The 13,932-nt window shown below is 37.6% G+C and overlaps 1 protein-coding gene across 3 annotated transcripts in view; it reads left to right on the top strand.

Moving 5' to 3' along the window:
- myom3 (myomesin 3) overlaps nt 1-13,932 on the top strand; it is an 84,639-nt gene that overhangs the window by 57,069 nt on the left and 13,638 nt on the right. For all 3 annotated transcript variants that reach the window (XM_028471589.1, XM_028471588.1, XM_028471590.1), the window contains 9 exons: nt 435-609; nt 678-799; nt 3,929-4,116; nt 9,769-9,895; nt 10,730-10,911; nt 10,996-11,110; nt 11,624-11,780; nt 13,139-13,245; nt 13,538-13,582. In XM_028471589.1, the coding sequence (XP_028327390.1) occupies nt 435-609; nt 678-799; nt 3,929-4,116; nt 9,769-9,895; nt 10,730-10,911; nt 10,996-11,110; nt 11,624-11,780; nt 13,139-13,245; nt 13,538-13,582 (1,218 nt within the window). The remainder of the gene's footprint in view (nt 1-434; nt 610-677; nt 800-3,928; nt 4,117-9,768; nt 9,896-10,729; nt 10,912-10,995; nt 11,111-11,623; nt 11,781-13,138; nt 13,246-13,537; nt 13,583-13,932) is intronic.

Here is a 13,932-nt window from a genome sequence, read left to right as displayed (position 1 = left end):
TTAAGATGTTGACATTTTACTGAATTACCCTGTTAAAACACATCTTATTGGGGGAAAAAAAACTAAAATTTTAATAGAATAACTGCATTTTTAACAATATTATGCCTCAGTTTAATTAAACATGCACATTAAAACAGACCTTAAAAAATAAAATAAAAAAAATACTTGTACTCCTATTCTTAAAGTGCGCCCCCTGTGGTCAAAAAGACATTTTAGCGTTTACCTTTTTTGCTTTTTGTAATATTTGGAAAATTCACCTGCCGGGCCATTTGGTCCCTCTGACAAGCCGCTTTTGGCTCGCGGGCCACATGTTTGACACCCCTGGCCATGGTCTAGTCTTTTAACATACAGTATAGCCACAACTTCTAATAATTCCTTAATTTTCATTTGTTCATATTTGGTTTTTGTCTTCAAATTTTTCTGATTTCTTTCAGCGACTCCTGCCCGTCCTCACTCCGTCATGACCTTCAGAGACACCAACACCTCGGTGCAGCTGCAGTGGAAGGAGCCTGAACATACGGAGGACATCCTGGGCTACTATGTGTACTACAGCGAAGCCGACACCAATGATTGGAAGACGGTGAACAACAAGCCTGTTAAGAAAAACAGGTACGGTAGATTAAAAATGCAGAATGATAAATTATTATTTTAAGTTAATGTTGAACATCCATCTTCAGGTTTACAGTTCACGGACTCAAGACTGGCAAAGAGTATGTGTTCAGAGTGAAATCTGTGAGCCACGCAGGAAACAGCGACTACTCAAACCAGTCCGAACCCATCGTTGTAAAGCAAGCCATTCGTAAGTATTTGTGTTTTTTAAAAGCTGTTTTAATCACAGCCAGAACAATTTTGACTTTTCAAAGGAAAATGGAGGAGCGTTAAAGCCTGATATGTGAAAACAACTTCAAATGTAACAAGACCTGAATTGTAATAACGGGTGAATAATATAACAAAAGTGCAAGTTTAACATTAAGGGCGGGCAAAACATTTCCCCGAATAGTGTAACAATGTTATTACACCAGAGAGTTGGTCAATTATATATGGATTAAAGGGCTTATTGCTTCTATATAGTATCATAACATTTATGCACATGCATTTTCATAAATGTGTGTGTCTCTCTCTTGTATGATTGTGGTAGAGTGGGTCGTCCAATCACCGAACGGTTGGGGGTTCGAATCCCTCTCTCGCCTAGTCATTGTGTTCTTGGGCAAGGCACGTTACCAACATTGCCTAGTATGAAAAGGTATGACTTGTGCATGAATGTTGGTGGTGGTCAGAAATGGCAGCCAAGCTTCTCTGTGTGCTCCAAGGGAGCTGGGGCTACAATGTAGCTTACCACCACCAGTATGACTGGTGTGAATGAATAATCCATGAATTGACAGGGACCTGTCAATCATTGCCGGTTGAAGTCACACACTGCGCAAATTAAGAGTCCAACAATTTTGATGTAATTACAGCTCAACAAACACTAGCCACAGCTTATAACAGCAGTTGTTCTTACAGCCTATTTATTTTTAAGCATGTTAGGGTTAAAGACGGTTGCTCCTCAGTTGAGGCTGAGCTTTGGGGCCCCCTAGTGGCTCATTGGGCCCTATGCCATTCCACGGTCCGCATATATTATCCAGAAACTAGGCGTCAAACTATAAATCATCATCATTTAGGGCCCATTTATTGACATTGAGCAACATTTTAGATGCACTGCTTTAAAGTGAATATCGTTTTTAATTCTTTCATTGAAACATTTTCTAATTAGAGAAAGCATTTTGTTCGCTTCATTAACTCACAGTAATAAAGTCTGTTGCCCCCTCGTGGCTTGCTGCAATGAAAATAATGTGTTTTTAACAATGACTCAATGTTTCTGGGTAATTGGGATAATAATCAATGTGACTGAAATCCAAAACAGTTAAAAACATTTAAATGATTAAAATCAAAGAACAAAAAACCTGGATTATTCTCTGGATTAGTTGAAAAGTTGTTTTGAGATTGAGTCTAAATCAAGTATTTGTTTGTAATGTGTTGAATATTTTCCAGCTTCCTTTCAATCTCAAGCTAGCAATGCCAAGCTAGTCTAAGAACTCCTCAAACGATATTTAACCAAATATTTTCCCTCTATCTACTTTTACTGCTTTTCTAGTGACACATGCAGCGTTGGAAAGTGCAAACTGATTAAAGGTGAAACCTGAGTTTGTAGAAAATGAAGCTTGAAAGATATTGTAATCATGTGGGACCAAGACTTCTGCCTCACATCAGTCTCTGCCTCATTTGTCACAAAGCCCCCATCGGATGATTTATCAGCCTGCACTTGAAAAGCTGGCTTCTCTTCTTCCTGTAGAGCAGTCTGAAAACGCTCACTGACCAAACAACCACATTCTCCACTTGAACTGAGATATTCCAGAACTGTCTGAGTACCGACCAGTGGAACCAAGACCGGGTTTTTGACGATCCTACACGAGAAGCACCAAGAACTGTCGGTCGGTATGAGCGGCTTTAGATCAGTGATTCTCAACTGGTGGGTCACAATCTTGTCAATACCAATACTAGTATTGGGAGGGGCCTCGATTCGGCACTACAAGGTATCGCCAAGTACAAACTATCAACACGCTGATGCCATTTACAGCATCAAAGTCTTCAAACGCAGCATCTTGTGTTTTTCTCTCTCCCGACTCTCATTACTGCCTTGACTCCGAGTCCAGATCACAGAAACTTGTATTGTTTACGTGTTCAGTGCACGCCGAGGCAAGCTATAGCTACTGGCCTAGAGCTGCCGCTTTGAACCAATCACGGGGCTGCGTTTTCATGTTGCTGAAAAACAGACATCCCGACACAGGAAAGACAATGTTGGCGGTTTCAAGGACCTGCGAAAAACAGGTCATATCTTTTTTTCAACACTGCAGTATCGGCATGTATCGATATCGGCCAATACTATGCATATGGGTATCGGCAGGGTTGGGGTCAATTACATTTTTCAATTACAATCTGTTAACTCAATCAGTTATCCATGTTCAATTACAACTCAACGTTGACTGGAATTTCTTTGTCTTAAATCAGCTGTAAAATACACTAAGAAATATTAACTATCATCTAATTTGTTTCTCATCTCTTGGTTACATTGTTTAACTTCCTAATCAATGAAAATATGAATTTGAATATTTTTGGTGTTGACGTCTGAGCCATTTTTCTGTTACTATACCCTTAGATTTCAAATTATGGTCAAATGATCCTCAAGAGAACGGACGAAAACACATATTTTAATAATTTATTAACTGTGTGTGTAATAATAACTGTAACTTGGTTCATCAGGTTTACATTTAATTAAATTGTAAATGACAGTTTTTATAGAATTTCTTTGACAATTACAATTACAATGTAAATTATGTGAATTGAATTACAATCCAATTACGATTACACCAGCAACAGATTCACGTGATTACAATTATAATTGACCGCATCGAGACAAAAAAAGGGTATCGGAACAACAGTAGTTGCGACCCAAAAGAGGGTGCACATTCATGACTCTCACAGAATGATTGATGTTGGTCTTTTCATTTTTGGAAGGGATTGTGTCTGCTGGAGTGTCTCAGACACATTGTCCTCTACGTCACTTTTACTGTGAAAGAGCTGTTCCCAAACCTCATTGACAGTAAACCTTTTCCTACAGGGCCTTTTTTAAGAGAGAGGGGAGCTTAAACAGCTTGGGATCAAATTGACCCCAGAGGAACACCAATGTGTGCAATATGCATTCAGCACATTGAAAAATTCTCATGATAATTTTATGCCTAATCATTATCAACTGAACCCATCAAATTAGAAAAAGTCATGAAATACAAAGCAAAAAAATAGTCAACTATTATTTTTTAAATGGGGTCGAATTGACCCCAAGGATGATAGGAGGGTTAATTTTTTACCTTTGTGATCCTCTGTGTTCCAGATCTTCCTTCTGCTCCGTCTGCTATTGCCCTCCTACTGTGCACAGAGTCAGAGATGGTGTTGGGCTGGAGGGCACCGTCCGATAACGGGGCAACACCTGTACGAGGATACTACCTGGACCAAAGGGAAAAAGAGGAAACCATATGGAGAGAGGTCAACGTTAAAGCCTCCAAAGAGAGGAAATTAAAGGTGATAAAATCCTTACAGAGAAAGAAAAACCCTTTAAAGGTTTATATAGATATAGATAGTGTGAGCACTATAGACAGTGCAACTTTCTAACTTATTGTTGGATTTTCTTGGTTCTCGATTCCATACGTAATTGTGAGAATGCTGTGAGGCAGAGGTGGACAACTGTTATGATAGTGGAAGCAGAAAAAATGTGATTGTCTGATCGGGAGGACTCATTAACAATATTTATCAGCATTTAAAATATTGTGAGCATTAATACAGGAAAGGACAAATGGGTTTTGTCTGTTTTTAGTGGTCATTTTGTGCGTTTTGGTCATCATTTTGTGTTTTTGATGTCATTTCACATTCTTTTGTCCTTTTTTTCTCATTTTGTGTGTTTTTGAAGTTGTTTTGTGTATTTTCAGGTCATTTGGGTTATAGGTCATTTCGTGATGTGAACCATCCAAACTGAAAACTCTTCATTTTCTTGCTGACATAAGTATTACGTAGTGACTACAATATTACTTTTTCTTGTTCATTTCTATTGGAGGAACATCAAAGGACACATGCTTGCATTAAACAGCTGTTACCATGGAAACAATCAGATACCGACCATTTCCATGATTGCAACATGTGTCCTTTGATGTGTCCATTGAATTCTCTATTGAAATGATTGAAAAATTAGGTTCTTACAAAGTTCACCTAAATGAAAATTAATAGAAAATCAACAAAAATGTCATTCTCACTTTCATTTTCTCTGGAAATGCTAGTTATTGTTCTAGTCCAAAGAAAATGCAGCAAAATTACAACTGTGCTGCTAAATCTGAAATTTTCCATCTGATGCATGTGTTATGTGCTAATTAGAAGGCACTAATGTGCTCATTTTTTTAAACAAACATAAAAAAAAAAAAATCAATTTGCAGGTAAAAGGAAACTCACAAAGACGCTTCAGTCACTCACCAACAATAGGTGCTTTTAGTATAATCGTATTAGTGCGCGTTATTGCTCCCATTTGCTTCCAAATAATGGCAATAATGGCTCAAGCTTCTTCATCCGCTTTGGCTGTGTCACTAGGCAACAGGCAGTGTCCATGGAGACCTGGAGAAAAGTAAAATCTTTAACCTGTTTAAAAGAAAGTACCGGTGCTCATTAATTAGACGTACAGATGTGTTGTGGGCAGTTTTTTTCCAAAACAAAGCCAATTAAATAGAAAAGGACTAAAAAGGACTGGTGCTGCTGGTGGTGGTGTACATTAAGATTGTTCTGTAAAGGGTTGAGTACACACATCAGCATCAGGTTTGAGCCCCAGGAAGGCTTCGTGCTTACAGGAAACATTTGATGAGTGCGCGCACGTCTCTGCAGCAGCACCTCATTTTAAGTTGAAGGGAAACGTCTTGTGCATGATGAGGAATGCAATTCTATTTGCAGAAGCTGCCATGATTGGATATGAGTGGCTCACATCCTGAATGTAGATTTGTGCTGTTTGAGCATCGATTGTTGTGCCGCTACTGCCTTGAGTTCAGTGTCACTTTATACGTGGAGGATTTCAAATTGGAAGTAAAGTATCCCTCCTCACTGACTCACTATAGATAACATTAGGTAACCAAACAGGAATAATCATGTAGCATAGGCTACTTTTCGCACAACCTGAACATGTTTTTTCTTCTAAATTCCAACTAAAAGCAACAAAAAAGTTGGAAAAATACTGAATTTGATCTTGTACTCTATACTGTTATACATGTTAAAGCGCGTGTCAAACTCAAGGCCCAGGGGCCAAATCTGGCCCTTCAAAATGTCCAAATTCGGCCAAGAGGGTCCAGCTGCAGAACCTCCATGCACTTAAGCTTAGGAATTTGGGCAATATTCAAAAAGTAGAAACTATTAATGGGAATTATTTACTAAAATTAAGCAAAAATTGGGAGTCATCTTAAATCCCTGTATCATAAACAAACAAAAAAACATTTCAACAGATTTATTTGGATGTAGAAGTTTACTATTATTCAAATGAAGTTTCATTGAATTAGTCACAAATTAAATAAAACAGGGGTTCACAGTTTTCCCCATGCTTGTATAACATGATGGGAGTCAAATTGTTGAAAGAAAACCACATTTTTCCAAAATCCTGCTTTGTTTGACATTTTTCCAATTAAAACAGATATTGTCAGTGCCTTATATACAACACTTTTATATCATTTATACATGGAAATGCAAAGTAGCACTAATATTAGAATTTTTTGATTCCCACTTGAGATCAAACGTATCCGTATTTGGCCCCTGAACTAAAATGAGTTTCACGCCATGCAATAAGCATAAGCCATGCAATAAGCATAAGACTCATTTTTAAGAAACACCCTGATGTGTTGTCCTCTAGCAGTGGTCCCCCTCCACAAAAACAAAAGCTTTGAAGCAGAATTGTCACAATAAAGGTTACATTTTTGATCCATTTTGTTGAAATATTGTTGCATGCAGGGGCTGAAAGTTTTTCTCTTTCACCCTTCAGAGGAAGGTGCAACAGAAAAAGTTTGTGAACCACTGACTGTATTATAGATAAAGAAGCATGTTCTCTCCTTTAGGCAATATTTTTTTGACTAGTCCCCATGCGTCAAACTCGAGGCCTGGGGGGCAAATCCATCCCTTTGGAGTATCCAATTCAGCCCACAGGATGCAGAAGGAAGTAAAAATGACAGAAAAAACATGAATTATTGTGTAAATGAAACTCAACAATAATTGCAGGGGTTCAAAATGTTCCTGGTGCTTATGATTGCAGTCATTTTTGAATGGTGAACTGTGGAAAAATAACTCAAAATTCTTACAATTTGAGGAAAATTAAAGGATTTTGTGACATATTTCCCTTGATTAAATAGAAATTGCCACAGTAAAGGAAATGTAAAGTGAAGGTCATGTTTGGACTGATATCTGTCACTTAATGGTTATTGTTGGTTTCTTATATATTTTGTATTTTATGTATACGTAGAAGTGCAAACTATAGGGCACAATAATGTTGAACTTTCTCGTTTTCCCGCATAAAATCTGTGGCCCATTTGAGATTAAACTATTCTATATTTGGCCCCTATATTAAAATGATACCCCTGGTCTAGTTCTTTAAGAACATATGAAAGCATTCGTTTGATGATGATGATGATGATGATGCACGGGTCCTGTGTTCAGTAGAAGCAGAGTTGCTGAAACTAAAGGGACTCAGAGAGGAATAAAAAGTCCAAGTGTTACAGTAAAATGTTACTTTTTTGCCATCTACTGGAGAAAAGTCATATTTCCGTGCCCTTATTTTACACATTGTGGGAAACTACAGCATTTTTGATCTGATGAAAAGTATTCAGTGTGAATGCAGTGGATTTATTTATAGATGATAAAGGGAGGCTGTTGGTGTAAAAGGTGGTGATTTTTTTTGGGCGTGTGAAAGCAATTCACTGTGGTTATGACAGGTAGAGAAGAACAGAAAGCTGCTCATGGAGCCGATAAGGGCCTTAAAGTCTAAGAGGTTTGAAATAGGGAGATCAATAAAGATGATTCTGACAGAAGGATGCAGAAGTAGAAGCAGTAAAGGTGTTTCTGTGCAAGCAGGATGTGGAACAGCATGCACATAATGCAGCAGATCAGCCTCTGTAAATAACAAATCATTTAAAAAGAAAAGGGGGTCAATAAAACATCATTTAAGGGTGTTTTTATTCCACTTTTTGAAAGTGGAGTAAGGTTGTTTCGACACTAAAATAAAAATTCAGGTGATTTCTGTTATCCTTGACAACTACTTATCATTGAAATTTACAAATCAATTACAAAAATACATGGAATTTTATACATTTTTGTTTTAATCATTTATTTTGAGCTAGGAAATAAAACAAACACAAAAAGGAATTAAGTCTTTATCAAGCTCTTGAAACAAGATACAAAAAAAAAAAAACATAAATACCTAAAATGGAGAGGGATGAAGCAAAACTCACTTTAACTCACCCAGCGTGAAATAATAAGCATCAATTTCTGAAAAAAAAAAGCATTTAATTTCATTAAAATCGTAAAACATAGATCAAGCTTGTAATGTCATGTATGTAATGTTAATTTTCCCAAATTAATTAATAATAATAAAGAAAGCCAACATCTGTATTTCTGTAAAGCTTTATTCCTGCAGAACACAAACATTTTTGTTTACACACCAGCCTAATTCTGCTGTTTGCTGCCACCTACTGGTTGGAGTTATATCCTACTTTTTACTTTGGTAATTCATTTTAATTACAAAGATGTGCCTCTTTAAAATTTACCAACCTACATCATGACTTCATTTATAGCTTTTAAACATGCATAGTATTGCATCTTGTGTAATATAAAATTATTGTTTCTATACGAAATAAATTGTATTAAATCTTTCTTTAGAAATATCTCCAGAAAAGCATGTGTTGGGAAAGTTTGTGCCACTAGGTATAAAGTTGGGTACATTATTACCTCATGTACTCATGTGATTCATCCCCCCCCCAAAAAAAGTGTATACTTTTTTAAGCATTTTAGGTTTTTTTTTTTTTTGTTTTTTTTTTTTTTGCAATAGTTTCCTGAGAGTATCTTAATGAACAGACATTGTTAGGAAACCCTACTTCCTCGTTGTTTTCTGTGCGTGGGAGTTACTTAAAGGGATCCGCCACTGTTTTTACAAATGTAGCCTAAAACCTTTGAAATGTACTTAATAGAAGTTCTATTTCTAACAAAATGCATTATTTTGCACCAAATTCATCTTAACTTTTAAAAATTGGACTACTTTATCGTTATAGGACCTGTGATGTGAAAAGCCCCATTTAACCCATTGTTTTCTATCATAGTGAAGCATTCTGCCTGTTTTTTTTTTTTTTTTTTTTTTTTAGATCATTTCGTGGTCAAAATGACAACTTGTGCTGCTTTTGGTTGCTTTGAAAAATCAGGAAAAGTTAAAGATTCCGATGAAACCCTTATCTGACACACACACACACACACACACACACAGAGAAAGAGAGCGCTGAAACATTCCAGATACAGTGAAAATCAGCCGGTTTATGATAGAGATAAACAGCATAAAGTTGCCAAATATCCACGTTATGTTTGTTCAGAAGCGATCGTGTTTTCTTTCATATAAACACTAGGTTTTTCTATCAGATATGTGTAAATGTCTGGCCATTGAACATCAGGCCAGGAGAGCACATCGGATGACCTCTCGTTTTCGGGAATGCTGCATGGGTCCCGCAATCGTTCACCTGTACTTAAAGTGAGTTTCCTTAAATAAGCGGCCACATCCTCAGGTGACAAGCTTTCTACAAACTTCCAACTATTTTCGAGCCATAACAGCGGTTCATTCATTGCCATTTTTCAAGCGTCACTTATGTAAACAACATGGTTTCTGCACAGAGTATGCACGCGCACGTCAGTCACGTGTCTCATGTTTGCACACATTGAAATCGGTTTGTTGTGACCCGAAAGAAATCTGTGACCGCAGGGGGCAACAGTTCCAACTCTGTTGTTTCAGAGAAGGCATGAAGCAGAGAAGAAGAGCTCTCCTAAGGGACCTTGAACTAAGCAATAAAACGCCAGTTTTTGAAGTACAATCAGTGTTGACATGTTTATGCAAATGTATGTGGAAAAAAAACATAGTTTGGGGTTTTTTTTCCACCTGTGTTAATGCTTGATGCATTTCTGCAGGTCTGCAACCTGACATGTGGACATGAATACCAGTTCCGGGTATTTGCAGCCAATAAGGTGGGTGTCGGAAAGCCGTCTGAGCCCAGTGATTATTTCCTATGTGAGAAGTGGACAATGCCGGAGCCAGGTGAGTCTCAAAAGTGATGTAACTTCATTTTAACCAAAAAAAAAAACTGTGTGGTGTGTAAGGTGCCCAAGTCTGGTTCTGGAGACCCCTCTCGAGCATGTTTTAGATGCTACCCTGGTCATTAGATTCAGGTGTGTTGAAGTAGAGTAGAGGAACATCTAAAACGGCCATGAGCCCTGAATTGTTAGAGTTGGGTAAACTGTTAGGGAGAGCTGCTCTGCCTTCGGACGTCCGCCGGGACGGTCGCTTATTTTTGTTTCATCTTTGTCCTTTTTTTTTACTTAGCTTATAATAAATCTTTTTTATAAAATCATCAATGCTCCGACTGGACTCCATCATTCAACCAGAGCAATAAATCATGTCTCCAAATGAGGTCAACCGCAAATTCAGCCGTAACAAAGTGTAATGAATTTTTTTTATTTTCGTTTATATTCAGATCAATGTGAATAAGAATTCCAGCAAGTTCATTTTGTCTTTTTGAAAAATTTGTGAAGGTTTAGTTAGTTTTACTTTGATCTCCTGACATGTTTCGACCGTCAACTGCCAGTCTTCCTCAGAGGCGTTTGCTGATCACTTTGATGTGATCAAATGTGAAAAATTCTCTTATTTTGTTGTTGTCTTTTGTGCGTTGTTGTTCTGCGTTTTCTTATTTCAGTGTTATTTGTTGTTGCTTTTCACATATGTAGAGATTGATTTGATTTCTAACCATGGCAAACATTTGGCGGTGTTTGGTTTGATGGATTGTTTAAAACTCTTGTGGTTTTAAAGCTACGTTAGCGTAGCGCTTTGTTTCATTGTGTCTGTCATTTAGAACGTTTTGCTCCTCTCTCTCAGGCTGCCCGTACGACTTAGGCGTGAGGGAGGTCAGAGACGGATCACTGGTCCTCTTGTGGGAAGCTCCTCTGTATGAAGGACGAGGCCCCGTCAATGGCTACTTCCTGGAAGTCAGCATTGGCACTCAATCAGAGGAGTGGACTGCTTTGAATGACAATCCGATCATTGATACTCATTTCAAAGTAATGTTCATAATTAAACAAAGAAATACTAAGGGTGTACAGACTTCACTTGTGAATATTTTACATGATTTCTATGACTTCCAGGTGTCTGGGCTGGAGACCGGTCAGACGTACCGTTTTCGTGTGTCGGCTGCCAATGAGGCCGGCGTCGGTTGTCCTTCTCTCCCCACTGAGCCCATCGTATGTCAGACCTCACCAGGTAGGGCGTGTTGGTGCTAATATTTGTTTACAGCTGATTTAGGAACCGTTATTATAAGAGATGCTAACAGATAGCTAACACAAGAGGAAAGAAAACTTTTTTTTTAATTTCAGGCTCAGTAATTGTGATTAATTGTAATTTAACTATAGTAATTGAGAACGTAATTGTAATTGACTTTCTGAGGATAAAAAAATAATTCTAATTTAATAGAAATTGGAAACAAATGTTGGTCACTGTAATCATAATTAAATTATAATTGAACACGGGTAATTGAAAGCGTAATTGTAACTGAAAAAGGTCATTTACCCCAACCCTGGTCAATATCAATGATGTTTTTTTGTATTATTATTCATGTTACACTGTGGTTGGCGTGACTCTCGAGACGGTTTATATATTTAAGAATCTCAAGCTCCACTTATGCATATTAATGTATTGAGACGTGTAATCACACCAATAAACAGCCTGTGGTGTAAATATTCCCGAAGAAGATCCGGAGTTTTGATCTTTTCACAGGTACCAAGAACATTGAGATTGGTGTGGATGATGATGGATTTATATTTCTGGGATACGAGGTGGAGGAGATGAATGACGAGAGCGAGTTCCTCTGGAACAAAAACTACTCTGAACCCATTAAAGCTGGACGTGTGAAGGAAGAGACCAAAGAGAATAAGTAGGTTGTCTGTGTGCGACTGTGGAACAGAATGACTCAGATTTAGATGTTCTTTGTTGTTTTTTTTTAAAAAAAAAGCACACAGGTTCATATTCAAAGTGTGTGGAGAAAGTAACACATTACTCACTGTCTACTTATTATTCTAATAAATGACTGACTCTCGCTGCTGTTTCTAAAGGTTTTCTATGAATAATTCAAGCTCTTCTGTGCATAGCAGCCGTTTTCTTATGACTGTATTTATTGGTCATTCATCTTCTGCACTTGCTGAATCCTGTATGTTGGAGTTCAACCGACGGCTAACCTAGCACACATCATCCTTAGCTAAAAACATACTATTTCACAAATGAAGCCTGTCAATGTAAACCCTGGAACACTTTCGCTCAAATTAGTGACACCATCTCTATTATAATTATAATCAAAATATATCAAAATTTGACAGTACATGACAAAGTGGAGTTGTGTTCTTTTATTTTCAACTACGCCTTGCCCAACAACATGAAAAAAACTATCATTAACCTAAATTACTTAAAAAAATAAAAAAGAGGAATGTAAGAACAAAAACATCTTATTAAAAAAAAAAAAAATGAAACTGGAAACTTGGTCATTTTTCCAGTCCGTTTTTGGCATTTTCTCGATTTGGTAAAAATGATCACCTGACCAAAATATTTTATCACCATTAGAATTTCCTTTGAAATTGTCATTTTATATTTATTTACAACTACTGGACTAAATAAAGATAACATAGACATTTCAGGCCCACTTTTACCTACTTTATTCCTTAGATGCACAGAGAACATACAGTGTAGTAATAATGGGACGCTATCGCTATTACCGGGTGAAAATCACACCATGTGCCTGTAGGAAAAAGCGAGCTTTGGAGAAGTGGAACATCCACACCTTCTAAAACACGTGTGAAATTCAAGGCCCAGGGGCCAAATCCGGCCCTTTTATAGCTTCAAATTTGGCCCGTTCGAAAAATTAGGAATGATACAAAAAAATGAACATTTTGTAAATGACCAACTAATTCAATTGTAGATTATACAGTTCCTTTAAATACAAAATCAATTAAACTCCACAATAAGTGCCCATAAGTGTGGCCCACTTATGGGCAAACTGGTGTGTATTTGGCCCCTCAACTAAAATGAGTTTGACACCCCAGTTATAAAACATCAGAAGATGCTGAACCTGGAACCCAAGACACTCTGACAAACACAACTTCATGAAAAGTGTGTAAATACGTTTGCTTGGGTGAAAATCACCCACCGATAGTGTTCTAGGGTTAAAGCAGCATATTGAGTCTTAAAATTAAAAATCCTTCATTTTGGCTTTTCTCATTTGTCTTTAACTTTTTCTCTCAGGTCCATCCTCACCTTCACAGATCCTTCTGAGGAGGATCTGGGTCTCTACACCGTAGAGCTGAGTGACAACCCTCAGATGTCATCCAGCTACGATTTCACTGCTGAAGGTAAAGTGGAGCCGACAAGGACGAATATATCCATCCCATTATATACAGTAATTCTAGAATTCTCATGGTACATCTTCTCATGTGACTGAGCCAAGCCTTTCATTTAAAGCCATTATGCAGTAGGTATTGCTCGGAAACTTGCAATTACACCCCCACACAACCACTCCTACAAGGTCACTTATACACAACAAAGCACATGAGCTGCTGTCAATCAACTGTGGATCCCTTGTTGTATATCTGTGGCCTCATTAGAAGCATAAATACTCAGCCTCTTTCTGCACTTTTTCCCCAGACCTCGACCGACTCAAAGACCTCAGCTGGCAGATCCGAAACCCCCGTATGTATTGCAAGAAATCCGATCCAAGAGACGCATGTTGAAGAAATACTAACTGCATCTTTAAGTTAATTTAAAGAGTAACTAAACCCCTGATTTTTGCTGAAAACAAAGTATTTGGTATGAAATGTGGTTGACTGAAGAAAACTTCAAGAATCAAAAAGAATTTCACATATTTTGTTGTTAGTGACTGCCCTCTATGGGTTGAAAAACAACTGTTAGAATCTAATTTTGCTATTGGCTGATATGGTGACATTTTGGTTGTTTCTTATGTTACGAATCACCACTGTTGGCCCCGCCCCTCCTCTACAAACTAGCACCTGTGGACACTGTAATCTGCGATGAGTAGATTG

This window comes from Gouania willdenowi, chromosome 16 (assembly GCF_900634775.1).
Source record: "Gouania willdenowi chromosome 16, fGouWil2.1, whole genome shotgun sequence".
Classification (NCBI taxonomy): domain Eukaryota; kingdom Metazoa; phylum Chordata; class Actinopteri; order Blenniiformes; family Gobiesocidae; genus Gouania; species Gouania willdenowi.
This window is presented reverse-complemented; position numbering and strand designations above follow the sequence as displayed.